Here is a 19,050-nt window from a genome sequence, read left to right as displayed (position 1 = left end):
CCTAGTCTGACTAGTCACCTAAAAGGTGAAAACAATACTTGGATGCAAATTTAAGACACTCTGAACACTTAAGAAAAAGTTCAAAGTAACCCCATTACAAGATCTCATCGGGCATTAATATGGACCTCTCAGATTTTGAAAAGAATAACAATGCTAAATACCCATAGCATTGGAACTTGCAGAACCTGAGGAAAATTTTGTTTTCAGACCAAAGCTGTAATCAGGGTCAAAGCCCCGACTTTCAACTGTTGAAAACCTGAAGCCTCAGGATGTAAAACTTTTTCCCATTGCAAACAAGACTTTGGACTACCTACATACTACATGTCCCTTGGGATATTGAAAGCGGTCAAAGCTTAAACTTTAGTTGAGAAGAGGACCATGGGACTTCTGTAGAATGGTCCTTCAATACTTTTAAGGGACTCATGGCAAGCGTGCAACTACTCGCAAGCCTCCAGCCATTTTTAATACTTGCAATGAGTAAACCATTGTGCTGCACTGCAAGTATCTGCAATATATGGCTGAGACAGAGGAGAACATCTTGAATGATGAGCAGTAATTGCCTGCCTCTTGCTATAAACATCCAGATAGAATGCTTCCTGTGCATAAGCACCATGTCATTGAGGCTCTGCAGGTACAAGTTTCAAGCTTCGCATCCACTCGCAAAAACTCAAATCATCCACATGATAAAACTTGCTTTTCAGCTTAGCCCTTTGGTCTGGTTTCAATGTGCGCAGCTGGGGAAACCTTGCCTCCTGTTAAACACACACAGACCAACAATGAGTTACATGAATGCCCCAGTGAACTTCAGAACAACCATAATCTTTTGCACATGCTTTTGCCCATTATTATAACCTCCTGGATATCAAAATGAAGGAACTAACATTATAAAAGCAGTTTTGCCTAATACCTGTTCATAAGGAGGATCTTTGTGTGCAGGTATGAGTCGTGCTTGCAGATACCTTGCCTGTGAGGTCCCCTCCTGAAGCAAGAAAAGTAATATCAGAAGATAAAAGGTTGTGTGCTTTCTATCAATACTGTCATGCAATATATTCATATATCATGAAACAGTGTTTGGAAAAAGATGACTCAGAAGATCATTGTTTGAGGAAAGATGATCCTCAGACATCTCGACAATTTCCACTAAGATGATAATCTGTAGTAAATTTCACAAGAAAATTGAACCACTAAGAAACAGATCTAATGTTTGAAAAGTATGTTCAATGAACAATAACAACTGCTTAAGTAGCCTCAAATAAATTAAGTGTCAAAATTTTAGTTTATACAGCTGCTACATGAGCACCATTTGAAGGCAGTAAAATTATGGGGCCACTAACGTGGTGATTGGATTCTCCTAAGAAAACTAAGCTTTGTCCCAAGTCCCAAGCATGAAAAGCAGAAATAGACCTCCAAAATATTTTTCATGGAAACAGATGCAAAGGCCTAGGCAGCACAGAAGAACAGAATGTGAAGGCAGAAGCAACGAATGAAAAAGTGTCATCCAAGTGCACTGTATAGAGACAGCCTATAAATAGGCTAAAATATGGAAGACTGGACAACCAGAAAATGGGCTGTGAGCTAGCTGGTCAGGACCAGAACTAAGGGCCCATAATTGGGAAGCTGGACCTAAATAAATCTCTCAGGCTACTCCATAAAAACCTCCTCTAGTATTGCCCCACTCAAGAAGTCACTCTGTACATCCACATTACACATTGGTCAATGATGATGGGATGCTAGAGCAAATACCATATGGATGGTAGTCATATAGGCTGTAACCACTGTCGTCTTACAAAGTAGAGAACACCTTTTCTTGTAAGGACATGAAAATAGACAGCTGACACTCCCCCTCAAGCTCATAGGACCCGCACACATTGATAACTATAACTCCCCCTTAATCCAGGTTATTAGATCCAAGATTGATCCATGGTTGCATTGGCTACTAGGATATTTATGGTAGCCAATCTTGTACATTATAGCTGGTGTGTCCCTCTACCTCTTCTTCCTCTATCTCTACCTTTATCTCTCATTTTCCTTCCCATTCATCTACCTCAAACATAACGAGGAACAAGAGGTCATCTTCAAGGAACCTTATATGGAGCTCAAGGAGATAGACTGTCAAGTGTCTCGTATCTGATAGGGGTGTAGAGTCATCGTTTGAGTTGCAAACACACACTAAACATCACAATCTATGTGAGGTGTATCTTTGGGAGCTCCTCAAGTACAATAGCTCTTGTTGAACAAGATGCTCCAATTGGAGAGCTTGAGTATGATAATGACAGAGATATCATTATTAATGGTGATTTTTGTGAGACTTCTAAGGCTTCTTCTAGTGAGCATGAGTTTCTTCCTACTTATGCGTTTGAGACTAAGGATTCTACATGATGTGATGGTTGACTACTTAGTCTTTTGTATGTTGTATCATTTCAGTATGTATTCTTTTTCATAGTACGATGAGCCCATGGCTTAATGGCAGTTGAAACATGCCTTTTTGTATGAGATTTTTTGAAATGAATCATGATTCATGTGATTGGATTCTTTGTGTGTTTGAACTTCAACTAATAAGGTACATGTTTTTATGTATATCTTTAACATTACATATGTAGAGGATACTTGTATAATGCATGTTATTTGTAAAGATTGACTTTATACATAATGTTTAACGAATGTATGAAACAACATACTTTATTCACAAAAATTTTGAAAACATTCCATACCATACAAGTTCATGAACTAAACATATCATATGAATCATATCTAATTACCTTGTCGCTCTTTATTACATGTATGTGCATAGTGACCACACTCTCCACATTTTTAACAGCACAGCTTGTAACATTGAGAAGTGTAATGTCCATTTCTTTTGCAATAACTACATACGATCAACCTAGGTCTTGCATTGCAAGTATGCCACATTATTATTATGTCTACATCCACATGAATTCCATTTGCTATGACAGTCTATTTGATCTTGATAGCACTTAGCATTTCTGTAATGGAATCTTTTTCTAGCTGCATCATGATTTTGGTGACTATCATTCTTTGTCATAACTGTAGTCATTCCTTCAAGCACAACTACCGTTTTGATCAAGGTTTCACTTTCCTAGGACCTTAATTTTCCGGGAGTATTCACTCTTTATCATCGACAAGTGATTTCTTTTTGGATTCCAACTTCTCTTCAGCCCACATGGGTAGCTTTTTTCTTGCAAAATTTTCATAAGCATTGAGTGCATTCTCTTTTTCTTTGACATGCAAGCTCTCTCAGTTGATGGTAGCCTTAAGGTTTTTTATTGCAAACTTCATTTTGACCAACTCCGCAGTTTTCTTGGTCCATTCTTGTTCCCAATGATCCATAGTATCATGATTATTTGTAGACCATTATGCATATCATTTTCTCATACTCCTGTTATGCATAGCATACATCCATATCATTATTATGTTTCACATTCTCAAGCTTCAAGCATCTGTCTCACACTTTTTTCTTGCCCATGATTTTGATATTTGTAGACTAAGAGAGTTGTATCGGATTGTAAATGTGAAAACCACAATGGCAATCCTACTATGGCAATGGCAATGCCAATCAGCAATCAAAAATAAGTGCTCACTCATGGATACATGAAAAACCTCTAAAATGCAATTAAAAAAGCTGCCAGATTAAGTTGTCTAAAACCTGCCCAAACAAGCCATAAGCAATGGCCAATCGTCGCATGAGCCAAGTACAAGATGCACTCCAAAATAGCAACTCTAATACCATGTTGGAACTCAAGAAGATGAGAGAGAGATGTTGGGAATTAAGGGCCACCGTGCCTTTTATACGTGCTCAAGTGTGAACACAGCACTTGTACTTTAGTGCTTTACATATAACTATCACAAAAACCTAAGAGAGGTACAACTCTTTGTACCCACACGTCGTGCATCTCACTCTCTCACTCTCCACTGCTGCTCACTAGCTGAAGGTTGCTCAAATCCCGAGTTCTATGCAAGCAAGTGACAGACAAACAGGTCACCACAAACTGGTATCAGAGCTGAAGATTGCTCACCTCTGGAGTTCCATGCAAAGCTGAATGTTGCTCGCCTCCGGAGTTCTATGCAAACAAGTGACAGACAGACAAGCCGCCACAAGAGACACTCCATGGCTTGTATCCCCTAGAATGAATTGGACTCTCCCTAATTGAATACAATGCACAACCATCCTTTTACACTCTAGAGTCAAGGTTAGGGTATTCACATAGGACACCCACTTTGGGCCCTGCCAAACACAAACTTTATTTTCATTGTGCCAACAATCTTTAGACATACAACTTGCACTTTGGTTCACTCTTGTAAAAATAAAGTGACTCTTCATGGCCTTCTTCACCACAATGATTCACAAGTTTGTTTCATCCTCTGGCTACCAAATGGAAGAAAAAATATCTTTGTCCTGATTGGCATAGTAAAAGTTGCTCTATTTAGCTCCTTTTCTTTGAGTTATAAAGTTGATAAACAATGTTCCAAAGTGATTCTTTCCATGTTCCTTAAGAGTATCCTTTGTCAAGTCATACTCGAGGGAAAGGCTCACTAATAGCATGGTAATTGTATTTTTTGGTACTTTGCTCCAATGCTATCTAATTGTGCCATAATGCTCTCCATTTTGTTGATCTACTCTATTAGAGTCTTTGTAGGTATGTTTTAAGCCCTTGAACTCTATTTTCCAATGTAGTTCTTGCTTTTTGGCTTTAGGCCCATATATTTTTATTGATTTGTGTTCATATATCCCTAGCAATGCCTTGCAAATTAATGTGATGAACTAGTCTTAGAGCAAGGCACAAGCCTATTGTAATTTATTAGCAGATTAGTCGGTTCATGCATGAGTCTACATGTGGTTTAGTGGGCTAGGCACAACATTTTGTATATTTTCCTAGTGCCTGATGTATTAGGTTTTTGTCATTTGTGGCTGGCCAACCAGTCATTGTTTTATTGTTTTATATTGGCTGGTTTTTTCTTGATTTATGGCCTATTTATTTGTCTAGGCTCTCTCCTCCAATCATTCATTACTTGCAAGCATCCTGAGCAATCCTGTTGGAGAGAGGGACCCAATGCCGACACCAGTGCCCACTCAGCTAGTGATTCACTGTTGTATTCAATTGTCTCATATCAAAGTGTATGGATTCCATTTCCTCCTTTTCTTTTGCAGTCTTTCTTCTGTCTTGTGTTGTGCAATCTATTACAACAGATTCTCACGCTTCCATCGCTGCACCACTTTTGACATTGTATCAAACACCTATGTTTAGGCTTTGGGTGCTGTTTTCTACTGTGGCAAGTCTGCCCTCACACAACTCGACTGTTGATCAGTCCTCTGTCCACGACAGCCTGGGCAACCAGTTTATTGGTAATTTCAGCCGGTTTCCAGCCTTCAGCTATTTGCATTTATGTACTCCAATCTTTATTTAGGGTTTTTGCACTCTGTTCTTTTAGGACAGCTGCATTTAATGTTAACTCAGCCTGCATTTTGTGATCCACATCTGCTTTTTTCACCTTTAATGCACCTGCAAGCTAGACGACAGTATTTTCAGGCCTCTAATAGTGCCTGTTGGCTGTACTCTGCCCAATTCTCCCTTTCTGGGTGATTTTTACTTGTCTAACCCGATTTTCTCTATTTGCAACAGTTGTCCAGTGATCAGCTGTCCTCTCCACTGTGTGTGAACTCATGCCATTCAATATGTACTATGTTTTGGCTGTACTCTGTGTGTGTGTGTGTGTGTGTGTGTGTGTGTGTTTTTTGCGTGTGTGTGTGTCTCTCTCTTCTTTCCTTTATCTTCTCCTTAAATCCTCTCCAAATGGCATCCCCAATCATTCCACTAATGATAAACTTCATGGCCCTCATTGCCTAACTTGGAGTGTTGTTATAGAAGTATGATTTGTGCAAAAGTGATTGTGGTATATGGCATTAAGAGCTATTGTGCAATATTGGACTCCAAACTCCTCTTCCAAATGATTGGGACTGACACTGTGAGAAAGTTGTGCTTATATAAGATAAAGATGATGCCTGTGTATTTTGCTCTTCTCCAATGCATTTCTAAAGAGGTTCTACCGGCAGTCACCTCCTACAAGATAGCTTCAAAGGTGTGGGAGAAGCTCCAGATGCCACATTTGGCATCCCCAATCATTCCACTAATGATAAACTTCATGGCCCTCATTGCCTAACTTGGAGTGTTGTTATGGAAGTATGATTTGTGCAAAAGTGATTGTGGTATTTGGTCTTAAGAGCTATTGTGCAACATTGGACTCCAAACTCCTCTTCCAAATGATTGGAACTGACACTACGAGGAAGTTGTGCTTATATAAGATAAAGATGATGCTTGTGTGTATTCCGCTCTTCTCCAATGCATTTCTAAAGAGATTCTACCAGCAGCCACCTCCTACAGGATAGATTCAAAGGTGTGGGAGAAGCTCCAGATATTATGAAACTAGCCGTGGGAAGCCCAAAGGGTAGTAGGCCACATTTGGCAAGCACTTAATTTAGCTTAACAATAAATTCAGCAAGAAAAGTTCACACACAACTAGAGCTAGAGTATTCATGCACCACACATGGCACCTATTGGCCCCAAATCTTGGCATGTCTTTCGGTAGTTCTTTAGCTACTAATGTATGCTCGAAATTGGATACAAATGGCTGTATTTCAACAATTTCTCACAGCACAACTGATCCACGGGTGCACAATGACCTTGTCACCTTCAATGCTAACCTCCAACAACTATAGTGTTCCAAATACGAATGAACACTTCAACCTACCAAACCCTAAAAATTACAGCCAACATTAAACCCAAGAAGAGAAGAATGGCTATCTCCCAACTTGGGACACTCAAAGTGAGAGAGGAGCAATCCCAAATAGCTAAGATAAGCTTTCCAAATAAGTACATCTGCTTCTGAATCAGATCTCATTTCTTAGTAAGGCTAATTAATGACTTCATCATTAATTATAAGAGAGTTGCTCATTGGATAAAACTTTGGTTAAGGCCTAATGTGCCCTGAGTGAGTGAGTTACTAGGCGAAACTTTCAATGTAACTTAGTATAAGGTGCAAACTTTTAATTTAATAAAAGTTTCACATTGCACCTTGTTACTTTTGCCTTGCTCTTGTACCTCATAGTCTATACACTTATCCACTGCATCTCCAATTGCATGCCCAATGTTAAATCCTTCACTACCTGTGCAATAGTCACCATGCTAAGAGCTAGAGATACCAAAATTAAATTGTAATTAAAAATCTTTGTGAAGTTTAATCAAATCATTAGGTTCATTTTGCATTTTGGTGACATAACCCCCCCTCTTGAAACATTGCAAGCAACCCCAATTACTCACAATTAGGATCCAACAAAAAATGACCAATACATGTTTTTCAACGACCAAGAATACTGCTATTACCGCATGTTTTCCAACAACCAAGCATATTGCTATTACTACATATATTATCAAAGTACAATTGTTCATAAATGTTTCCAAATAACCAAGCGCATTGTTGTTACTCCATGTAATACCAATGTACAATTATCCATACATGTTTCGAAGTAACCAAGCACTCTGTTGTTACTCCATGTTCTCGTAATGTATGTTTTTTTCCAAGATAGTAGTTACTGCACTAGTATACAACCACTCACGATTGTATAATCCACATCTATTAAAATGGTACTTGCTGCACTACTAAATAATCAAGCATAATTGTAGAAACAAAGTGTCTAGTAGACTGATCATAGAAACACCTATATAGAATCTAAAAGATCTCCAAACAACCTCTAAATACATGAGCATATTTGAAACCAAGAAAGTAGAAGCAATATCCCCCTCTTGAGTATCATGCAATGCTCCAAATTTGCACTCTGCTTAGCCTAACTAAGCTTGGCTCCAACTAAAAAGCATCAAGGTAAAGTTGTAAGAAATGAGGTGATTCTACCAAATCATTCTCCTCTGTCCATTTTGCATTAAGCGGTGCATAGTTTTGAAACTTCACCAAATAGCAACGGGAGACTTTACCCTTGACCTTCCTTGTGCCAATATCTACTCAGGAACCAAGATTTCATCAATTTTGTCAACATTTGGTTGCATCTCATCACAGATATTCTTAGGTACATCACCACGAAAAGGCCTAGGAAGACTCACATGAAACGCATTGTGAATCTTCCAATGATCAAGTTTCAACCTGTAAGCCACTTCATTGATCCTTTGCAATACTTGGAAAGGCCCATAATACCTCATGCTGAGTTTAGGGAAAAGACGTTCTTTACCCTTCATTTTCTTTAACTTGGCCTTTTCAAAGCGTAACAAGACCCAATCATGAAGAGATATCTTTAGTTTATGATAAGCTTTATCCATACTCTCAACATACTTGTCACATGCTCCTCAACTCACTCCAGTCGTAGGTTGATACACATTCCTTCCACCAAATACAGCCCTTCATTGCTCTAATACCATGTTGGCGTGCCTCAAATTGGTCACACTTCTAGAGTAGTCTCCCTCTCACTCTAAAAGGATAGTCAGTTAGGGCTTTCCCCGTCTCATCAATTAGGTTGCTTCATCACCAAAGGTGATGAGGACAGAAAATTTGCTCTTGAGGCTGAAAATACAGCCTTTTAAGCACTTCTCCCACTAACTCTCTTGCAAAAATCAGGTCCAAAAGCTTCCTCCTAATGCCATGCCAATCCAAGCAGCCCTCTTGATCAACAAACGCAGCCAATCTTCCTCCAATCACATGCTCCCTAGCTCACTCTAGCTGTAGGTTGGTGTGATGCTCTTCCACTCAATACAACCCTTCACTGCTCTGACACCATCTTAGAGTGCCACATCGCAGAAGTGGATGCACGGGTTGAGAGAGACAAAACTCAAAAAATAGTAAATGCTGAAAACTAAAATCCAAAAGCAAAGTATATACACAGTGAGTGATAGAAATATGCACTCAGTCAACCTCACAATGACCACATGGGTCAAATGGCTGCTAAATAGGCTGAAGAAGACAAAAATAATGATAGCATAAATGTTGCTACATGTCCATCAACCTGTTCGACTACTACTGACCTGCCCTACCGTCTACTTACTAGCCACCTAACTACACACATTGCCCAAAATCCTACCTGCGATGCCCAACTGTGTCCGCCTCTCCACCACCATTACCCAACCACCCAAGGACCCTCCACCTCCGCACTATCCATTCATGGGATGGTCCTCTTATAGTAAGGCCCCAATTATAAGGAGAAGCCATGGGCATGACCAAACATTGTTTAGGACCTAACTTTATATGTTAGATGAGATCTCATATAACCGGATGGTAAAGAAGTGATCCATGTGGGTCTAGGCTATGGATTAGATGAGGCAAGCTAGTAGCAACTCACGGCGAATGGCATTGAGTTGAGGAGTATAGGAGTTATCAAGGACCCTTGGTTTGGGTCCCAAGGGCAACTTCCTCAACCCCTGGCTGGCTGAGAGTCCAAGGGGGGCCAACAGCACCCTTGGAGCAACAGCCTCGACTTTTCTTTTTCCCAAAGAAAAGTAAAACTTCCATTGCCACACCTAAGAGCAAAATGTCACAAGGCAAAAAACCAAGTACAAAGCAGCCCAATAAGGGACTTCCATATCAAAAATTATAGCAAGGGGAAGTCAGTTATAAAGCTTGAGTGAATAGCCCGTTAGAAGGTCTACAATGCTAGACCATGTGAGATTGGAAGAGGAACAAGGTGCCAAAATCCCATGTCTTGAGAAAAGTATCTCTCCTCTTCCTCATAGTCTTTGGATTGCCTTGTATTCTCTCCCATCTCCCATGAAGAGTATGCACAATCTCTATCCGAATCCTGAAAAGAGTCTTTGCAATAGATATATCCAAAAAGTCAATAGCCTAGCTACATCTGGCTGTCCATATGTACCAAGCAATAATGCTAGCTAGGAACTTCCATCTGTGACAATGCCCTTTAGTCCATACTATCTGTGAGAAACCTAGCATGAAAGTCCTACTCACAAGCTACCCTGAGATGAGATAAGCCTAGCACCCCTGTACATCCATATACCACCAAGCTAGGCCCCTCTCAATGACCCATGCAACTGCGCTTCACATGGCAATCATAGAATTTGTAGTGCCATGAAACACCATCCTAAGGGCTCTCCTCCAAACCTCCTAAGCCCACGGGCAATCCCATATGCAATGCCTTTGAGTCTCCTCATGCTTCCCACATCTAACGCAAGGAATAGGGTCTCTACCATGGCCAAGCCCTATACCAACTACTACACTCTTGTATACTTGTAACCAAAGAAAAAGTGAAATCTTTCTTGGTCTAAAGCTGTCCTCCAATCTCCTCCAAAAGTCTACAAGAAAAGGCTGTGATATACCCTAGATAGTCCAATGCTCAACTATTGGCACCACTCTAATCTTGCTCATCTGTATTATCTTCCCCAACCTAGTGGTATAGCCAAAGAAGGGCCCACTCCCCAAGATCCTAGTGAAGTCTCTATAGTGGCCTCCTCCTATATGCCCAATGTCTCCATCCATCTTCCATACAAGTCTAAGGGTTTGGGTCAGAGTGCCAAGTCCTATTGCAATATGCCACAACTTTGATCCTTTGTCGAGAGCATCATGTGAACTCTAACTAATCCAAATCCTCTTGCCTAAGTCTGCCATCCATCTCTATTGAAAAAGTAAACACACACACTCAACTGGTGGCTACCACTTCAAGAAGGATCTCTCCTCTAGTAAAGAGCCCAATCCATGTCTAATTTGTCACACTGTCATTCCTCCATTCAAGGGGTACCACCTCCCTGATGCTCTCCATTATGATTTTGGCCCCCCTAAACTTCGAAGTCTTTGTCTTTGTATATGGGCCAACATCTCCAAAAAGGCAAGCCACTTCCCCATTGTAGAAGCAACCTCTGCAAAGAACCTCCCCAAGATAGGAGGGTCCTCTCTCCAATGGTCTAGCTAATTAAAGAAAAGTCTTGAGTAGCTGATTAAAAAGAAGTAACTACCTCAACTTCTCTTCAACACTCACCGGATCAATCTGATGAAGTCTTATAGATACTTATCTCCATGCCCGTATAATAGATGCAGCAAATCTGACCTCAAAACTGTTCCCAAACCTTGTAGCTTGGATATGTTGAAATAGCCAATGTGTGCTAGGTTGCCACGGTCCTCCATGAGCAAAGCAATGGTCCCTAATCTTCATAATAGTAGCTTCTTCCTTGGCTCCTCACCCGGAATAAGGTTGTTCACAATGAGCTTTACCATTAGTACTCTACTTTGACTATCTAGGTCAATAACTACCAAACCACCCCTAGATCTAGGCTGGATGATAACATCCCAAGCTACCTTAGCCCTCGTAGGACTACCATCTCTGCTTGACCAAATAAAATTCCTAATGAGTCGCTTCACTTGGCCACTGCATGACCTAGAGAAGACCCAATGAGAAGTTATGTACCACATGGTAGCCAAGAGAACTTGATTTGCACGTACCACCTTGCCTACAAGTGATAGTCTTGTTGTGCTCCATTGAAAGAGGATTCGTGCAGTCTCAAGTTTGGGCATACATATAAATTGTGGCTAGAATTTCTAAAGAAGATAAACAAAGATAAATTGAATCTATTTAGCACAAATTCTACCACTTTGAGAACTTTGTACATTCTGGTGTGGTAAACTAGAGTGTGACTCCTTAGAAGATATGTCAAGAAAAATAGGAACGTGGCACTTGCTCTATTTGTTCTAGGCCAACACAAAGACCACCATGAATCCCTCTAGAAGACTACAAAGAAAGATTCAAAGACATATTGATACATTAGGGCAAAGGTGGGTTAAAAAGAAGCATTTTGCTTAGCTTTTCGTTAGGAAAAAAAAAAATCCCCAGCTTATCAAAGAAAAGATGGGAGAGGGCATGTTTTTCCAACATGACTGTGTTGAAAAAGGGCATGGGATTTTGCTTGGCACTAAAATGTTAAAATTTTAATAGTTTTTATTTCTTACATTTTTTCTTTGGAAAGGAAAATTTGTGGGGATAGATAGTGGGAGATATTGTAGCACACCAACCTCCGACAAATTTGGAGTTTATATGCTCAAGTTATGGCCTCCCAACCAAAAAGTAACCTTAAAAGTTTTGTAACAATAGCCTAACCCTCATTTGTCCCTATGGAATATTCCCTAGAATCTAAAAGAGGTTAAAAGATCCAAAAGTGAGTCCAAATCTGCCCTAATGAATGGGAGTGAAGAGGATGGGATAGGCAATGGCACGCTATAGGCATTGGACAAACGGTACTAATCGTTGGTGAACAAGATGAGGATAACGACTATCAAGTCTTTCAATGCCTGCATCGATGGTCAGTCACCTACCAATCAAGAAGCCAGAGATGACCCCTCTAAGGCCACCACTCTATCTCTAATGTCAAGCTTTGTGTCAAGATAGAACCTGATCTATGGGATGGTATTGGTCGTGGGAGCTATGGGGGCTGCATAGGAGTCCCCAAAGGTGGAGGATGGACCGGCTACTGTCTCATGGATCAAATTTTCTCCTTCTGGCTGCTATCCGGGATCTTGTGATGCTGAATTTTTGGCACTGTGCTAATCCTATGGTAAGTCTTGTGAGGAGGGAATGAGTGATGAGGAAAGGGCAGCCATCGCTTGGAACAGTGCTGGTAGGGCGTGGGGAGTAGAGGCCATGGGTTCAACGAAGCAGGTGGTGACCTACTCTTTGTGTGTAGGCCTGAAACCCTACCTATAGCAAATTTTGGGAGATGGCACCATGGCTGGTGAGGAAGTAGGCCCTCAGCTTGAGCAACCCCCCTGCTTCTGACAAGCAGCCCCCCTGCTTCTAACAAAATGTGACGTAACAAAATTTTGACTTGCGCTGACCTTACAGAGCTGACGCGACACCTATGCACGACCTCATTCAGTCCTGTATCACACCAGCAGCACACATGACCTCCATCCTTTGCTTTCTGACGACCTTGATCCTGCGACCTCAGTCCTGTGACCAAGAGATTGTACAGTGCCCTAACCAAGCAAAGCGCACATCATCATCATCCACCTAGTCAAAGTTCATCTAGCAAGCCTTAATCTGTTCACTTGGAATCTACCTAGATCACCATATAAGCTTCACTGTGGAAGCACACCAGTGGACAGAGCCATCTTTGTATGGCTTTGTTTGCAATTAAAAAAATCTCAATTCTTCTCCAATTTGTTGTATACTCTCTATTCCTTTCTCAAATTTTGTTCGCTATGCCATGTACTTTTACAAAATATAACCTACCACCCACCTGGCAAGGGCCAGAATCATAATGGGGAAACTCCAAGTAGGTGTAACACATGCAAGAGAAGAGACAGAGTGGAAGGAAGAGGGATGGCATACAAAACTAGTGCAAATTGATATGGAAACATGGCCAACTGCCACAGCCATGAAAGCATCAGCAAAACAATGCAAATGATCGAAAATACCTTAAAAGAAAGTATCCTTGGTGCTGGAAAACGTTGTTCTGTCAGTTCCTCCACAAGTGTCCTGCATGCAGCTAGAGCAGCAGCACTGAGTGTTTCATCAGCTGCCAGATCCGAACCCTGTATGTAAACGAACTTCAGCCTGAGAAGGTATCTAAGCAGATGCAAGGGAAGAAAGAGACCTGTATCAAACACTTCAAGAACAGGATGCAGCCAGATACGTTATATTACCATCCAGATAAATATGTCAGTGCCATGGTCAAGGACAATGGCAGCATCAGACTGCATTGCAAGGTCATAGGCAGGAAGTTCTTCAAAGGTACCACCTTCCCGATGCATAAGGACTCTAGGAGACAACATCCGTAGGGCCACATCAAAGGAAGCCTGCAGGAAAATGTTTCTCAGCACCATCCTTTCATCTTCATGACCAACAATGCTACCCAACAAAGGACCCCTCCTCAGGTGAAATAATATTTCTGCCAGCTTTGGTAACTCCCTTGGAAAACAGCGCAACCTAGAATTACTTAGTTGCCTGCCCAGCTTCAGAGCCATCTGCTTGAGCCGTTCATCAATTGAAGCATGCATATCCAAAGCATCTGATGGTCCTTTCGCAAATGCTACAGTGCGCTTCCCTATTGCAACAGCTGCAACTTCATCATCCACACTTTCTGCATAGCTTGATAGGTTGTCAGTTGTTGGAAGTCTTACAGTAATTACTCGAGTAACATTCACCTGGTAAGAGTTTACATAATGGACTGCAAATTGGAAATACACACTCTCTATTTTTATGTCCTTGTTCAACTCCATGAGCATGGTGAAGCTTTGGCACTCTTCCAAGCTTGGAACTTCCATTGCCACTGACCTGTCATTTCTAGCAGTTTCATGTGCATCTGAAGATGCCTCTTTTCCTGGGCCTATGACATGAGTGACATTGAAACACTCCGAAAATCGAGCTTCAAACAAGGCCCGAAACCCCGAGGTTCTCTTTGCTGCTCTTTGTAGATTGAGGCCAAATGTCTCACCAAAATCATCAAGAAGAATAAATACACCCCCTGACACAGTGGCCAAAGGCTGTATCACTGGTACTCTCACAGGACAAGTGCCTGCACAAAGGACATCCACTACAGCATCTTGACGTCGGGCTTCTTGACCAAGATGTTCCATTTGCTTGACAGCCTTTCTTTCCATATATGCATAGTTTGGATGTGATTGAGAATGAGGCACAGAACCTCGGCCCAAGGTATTAGGACCTCCTGCACAAACTATGATGCGACTACAACCACTTGACCGCTTAACCATGCTTCTGGGCATATCAGTAGAGGGCCCTTGGATGAGAAAGAGTGCAATCTCAACAGCAGTGCCAAGGCATCGATCTCTTGCTGCTTCTGCCAGCTGCCCTCTATATGGACGTAATGATGAGATTATACCTTGCACCACTGAAAGGCAAACATGTAAGGGGGCAAGGTAAACCCCTGTGCCATAAAGCAAGGTCTTTTGCAGCTCCATGTTTGGGAGGGTATCACCAGGGAAGACATCTGCTGCTGCTACCCCAGACTGAGAAAAATCATATACCGAAACAGCCCTCCCATAGGTGATAATTCCTACTCGTGTTGCAGGTGGCAATGCATCGATTAGGCCGTGCAGAGAACTTTGCAGATGTTGCAGGTGAGAATCGTCCAAACAGGCATCGATAAGGATCATTAATGGAGCTGCCATTATCGTATCTGAGACAGGCACAAAACCTGGCTGGCGAGTGCTAACTTCCACGTAATCCACAACAGATGTCACTAGCTCTGGCCAATTTTGTAGGTCCTCTTTGCTTGCAGCTCTGTATTCGCCGGAGCTGCTGTTCATTTTCTCACAAAACACACATTTCCATTGTCCTGTGGTAGGAGCTATACTAGAATACAAGTTAGAATATGCTCCACAGTTTTGGCATCGAGAAGCAGACCGTCGTATGGTGGGGGGACCAGGGATCACCTCCCTCCCTGGACAAATCAATGCACCAAACCCAAGACTTGGAATGTTGAATGCCTTCTTGTCTTTCAATACCTGTTAGATTCATTGTACAAATATCTCAGCTGGCAGAAACATACCCGACCATCCCTGCACAACATAAATGCAAGATTGAACATGATCCCTAAATTGGCAGATTGTCATACCCGGTGTGCGGAGAACAAGACAAACGACGATGCTGCTGACCAAGAGTCGAACTGATTGTACTGCGACTGAAGATGGCCGGCGTGATCTATTGTGGCCTGAATGTGTGCACCTTCATCGGGAAACTGCCTGTTCTCAGTACCTGAGACAGGGATCTCTGCAAAGGCAGGCGAGCCCGAGAGCGAAGAGGAGAGACTGGTGTGGGGCGGGGAGGAGAAGGTCGGGGGCGCAGGGGGGGCGAACATTGATTGGCCTGCTGATCTGAAGCTAGGGGGAGGAGGGGGGAGGATGTTGTTGAAGGAATCGAGATCTCCGTGGCGATCCAACCCCTGCTGTTGCTGCAGAGCTCTGTCCATGGGGGGGTAGAAATGAGCCGAGGGGGGGGTAACGGTGGCAGTGGCAGGGAGCAGGTATGGCGGCGGCGAAGAGGACGACAACCAGAAGCCATTGGACAAGGGGATCTCTGCGCCGTCAGAGGGGGATCGGTGAGGATGGGTAGGTGGAGGGGGGGTGGATGATGCAGGGGTGGGGGAGGAGAAGTGTCTGGCGAGGGGAGGGGGAGGGGGGGGCGTGGAGAAGGATGGGTATGATGTGGGCAGGGGAGGCTGGCTGGGTGAAGAAGAAGGAGGAGGAGGGACGGGCCTCAGGTGAGATGCTGCAGGAGAGGAGCGAGGAAGCGGGGCGTCCCCCATCGCCTGATTTTCTTCCCTTCTCTGCTACGGCTTGGGCTTCCTTCCGCTGCTGCTGCTGCTTCTCTCGATCGTCCTGTGTGCGTGGATGAGCGAGTGGGATTTTTGATCAGCCAGCAGCGGCGGCGGCAGCGTGGCAGCCGGCCGGAGGCTTACAAGACTCCACTCCGGCCATTAGATTAACGAGAAGTTGTTTTTGACACTTTCCCACGTGGGAAAAGGCACTATTTCCCCCTTGTTTTTACCCTATAACCTGCACTTCATCAAGGGAGGAACCGCACATGTAGCTAGGTTCGATTGGGTAAGGCCCGGTTCAGACAATGGCGGACGGATGCACGCTTTTTTTGCACTATGTGTGAATATATTTAACAGCTAGCAACAAATATCACACATTCTTGCTTGGATTGTTGGTTTATGTGGCTTGATAGAGCCCGCATGATCTTGGCAGGAGTTCAAATCTCACAGCTCCTTTTTATTCCGAAAAGGTAATGGGCCTTGTCCGATATATTAAGGTCGGACATGTATATCTTCGCACGGAAATCATCTTGACGAATCCCTTTTCAACACGTCAGCATCACGAGCCTGCACTTATGTGGCCGTCCACACAGTTTGAACCTGGCCTAAGGGTGGGTTCAGACCCAGCAGACAAACAGGCATCCCAAATACAGATGGCCAATCAAATTTCAGCATGGAAAATTGTATGTTCACACACATGGTGAAAGGCCAAAAAAAATAGGGGCCTTTTTTAACATGTCATGGCCAAGTTTTTGCTCCTCTCTTCCAGCCTGCCCAGCACGGATACTTCTCCTTCATGCCATGTCTTCTCTTTGGCTCCTTTCCTTGTCCACCACTAATGTGAATGAGATGGCAGACAACTCGTGGGAATTCCTTGTAGATGGGTGGAAAAGGGGATTTTTCACCCTTTTGTCCACTGTGCAAGTGTGAACCCACCCTAAGCTACTTTTGCCAATTCTCCATTGCGAATTTCTCCTCAAGAGGAATACGTTCCTAAGTAGGTGCACTTGGTGGCAAGGCGCTACTAGCCTAGGGTTTTTCTAACGTGTTCAACATCATGAGCTTCTCCTTGAGAGGCATCATAGTCCTAGCTAGGTGTGATTGGGGGTACATGCCAGGTCGATAGTCCCCCTATAGCCAACTACACCTAACTAGGCAAGTGGTCCCCCCCCCCCCTTGTAGAAGCTTCAGATGTCGTTGTAATTCACAAGGTGGAAATTATACTGGGAATTTGTCTAAAGCTTTTTGCAATTGTTAGTGATAACTCATGAATCCTATAACTCATTCATTGCTTGTTGCAAACACCCATCCCTCTACCCTCATCCAATCATCACCCTTGCAATGCTCAATCACAACAACCACCACAAGTCTCGTTCTTGCCAACATGGGCTTTTGCACGACCACTATCACACGCCTACTAGCCACCTATTGTACATTCAAGGCCACTTGCACCCACTCAATTCCTAGTCACAACCCCCATAAAAGACTTAATGTTGCCACCACTAGCATTTGTAGTAAATATACTATTCGCCAACTTTTCATTCAAGCCATTATATATCGTAGAAAGTACAAAAAACTTGTATGGTGTAGCTCCCAGAAAGTACAAGCCCATCACGTGGTCCTTATTCTCAAAATGAATTGTCATGGGGCTAAAGATTATAGCGAAGTAAGAAATTGAGGCAAGCATTTATCAATATGCTTTTGAAAACATGTGCTTGCCCATCATGTGGTCCAATCACCATTTTCAATATTTGGCAAGCATGTTTATGCCACTACATTGGGAGGCAAGAGATTGAGGTAGCCCTTCATTAGTCTAGTTTGGAATAACAAATGCTTGCTCATCAACTTTAGGTTACCTATATGGGAATCACCTTTAGGTTCTTTCAAGGCAACTACCTAGCTACTTTGGAAAACAAATACTTGATAGTCAAATATCTAGTTTACACATATGATTGCAAGGCAAACCCTTGTGTAAGCACCTCCAAACTTTTAGTGCTAGTTGCCAATGCTCATGCTTGGACCCCAAGGGCATCCTTCTCCTTCACACCCATATGAAGAAACCATCAATGTGAGACCCACAAGGGTAAGCTTGAAGGTTATACCAGATCACTGCAATAACCATAAGTGTCAATAGTCAATATAGCTAGCCTTATTTCTACGTCCAATCAGTCCTAGTGTCTATGTTACCTATTACATGCCTTTTGTTGGGAACATTGTCTGCCCTCTATTGATTGCCCATCTATTTTGGGGTGTTTGACATTATTGAGTTCCCTCTACATGTTCTAAATGCCTTATTCCATCATTTTGGCAAGGGTTTTGTTGATAAAAGGCCACACACATGAAAGGCATGCTCAACCTAAGGATTGTACAAATGGCTTGTTGCCATCACTAAATGATTTATTTGTTACTAATCTCCTTTTTCTATCCTTCATAGAAATACTTTTATGCATGGATTAGAAGATTTAAGAATTGGATCTTTTTATAACCTAGAGTATTGTCTATTCTCATATAATACTTATGGATTTGTAAGTCTTTCGGTATAAATTTACCCATCATATGGAGGCTAGATTAGGTAAGAAAGTAACATCTTCATATCGTGTTATAACTTCAAAGGGTTCATGGCATTAGCTTTATCCATTGTTTTGGTATGCTTTTTCATCGTCTTATGAAAGTGGGTTGAAAAGATTCTCTCTTTGAATAATCTCAATACCTTCTCTAATATCCCAAGAAGGTTTTGTCTTAATTTTATCATTAGTTTGTT

At 42.3% G+C, this 19,050-nt stretch overlaps 1 protein-coding gene across 1 annotated transcript; it reads right to left on the bottom strand.

Moving 5' to 3' along the window:
• Window positions 1-49: 49 nt before the first annotated feature.
• On the bottom strand, window positions 50-16,476 carry LOC148037743 (Sec23/Sec24 protein transport family protein). Its single transcript, XM_087676703.1, has 5 exons — window positions 15,588-16,476; window positions 13,657-15,477; window positions 13,429-13,545; window positions 908-979; window positions 50-752 (listed from the first exon to the last, which is right to left on the bottom strand). The coding sequence occupies exons 1-5, from the start codon at window positions 16,275-16,277 to the stop codon at window positions 615-617; spliced, it is 2,838 nt and encodes a 945-aa protein (XP_087532829.1). The 5' UTR covers window positions 16,278-16,476; the 3' UTR covers window positions 50-614.
• Between the last annotated feature and the right edge of the window lie 2,574 nt (window positions 16,477-19,050).

The sequence above is a fragment of the Lygodium microphyllum genome, chromosome 4, assembly GCF_053477565.2.
Source record: "Lygodium microphyllum isolate KBCC chromosome 4, Lygodium_microphyllum_v1.1.10, whole genome shotgun sequence".
Taxonomy (NCBI): domain Eukaryota; kingdom Viridiplantae; phylum Streptophyta; class Polypodiopsida; order Schizaeales; family Lygodiaceae; genus Lygodium; species Lygodium microphyllum.
The sequence above is the reverse complement of the archived record's forward strand: the minus strand, read 5'-3'. Positions and strand labels throughout refer to the sequence as shown.

Excerpts from the sequence above, each read along its gene's own strand:
- LOC148037743 (XM_087676703.1), bottom strand. The coding sequence starts at position 16,277 with ATGGGGGACGCCCCGCTTCCTCGCTCCTCTCCTGCAGCATCTCACCTG. Across the intron at positions 15,478-15,587 it reads TCTTGTTCTCCGCACACCGG|GTATTGAAAGACAAGAAGGC; the intron begins GTATGACAATCT and ends TGAATCTAACAG. Across the intron at positions 980-13,428 it reads CAAGGATACTTTCTTTTAAG|GAGGGGACCTCACAGGCAAG; the intron begins GTATTTTCGATC and ends TTCTTGCTTCAG.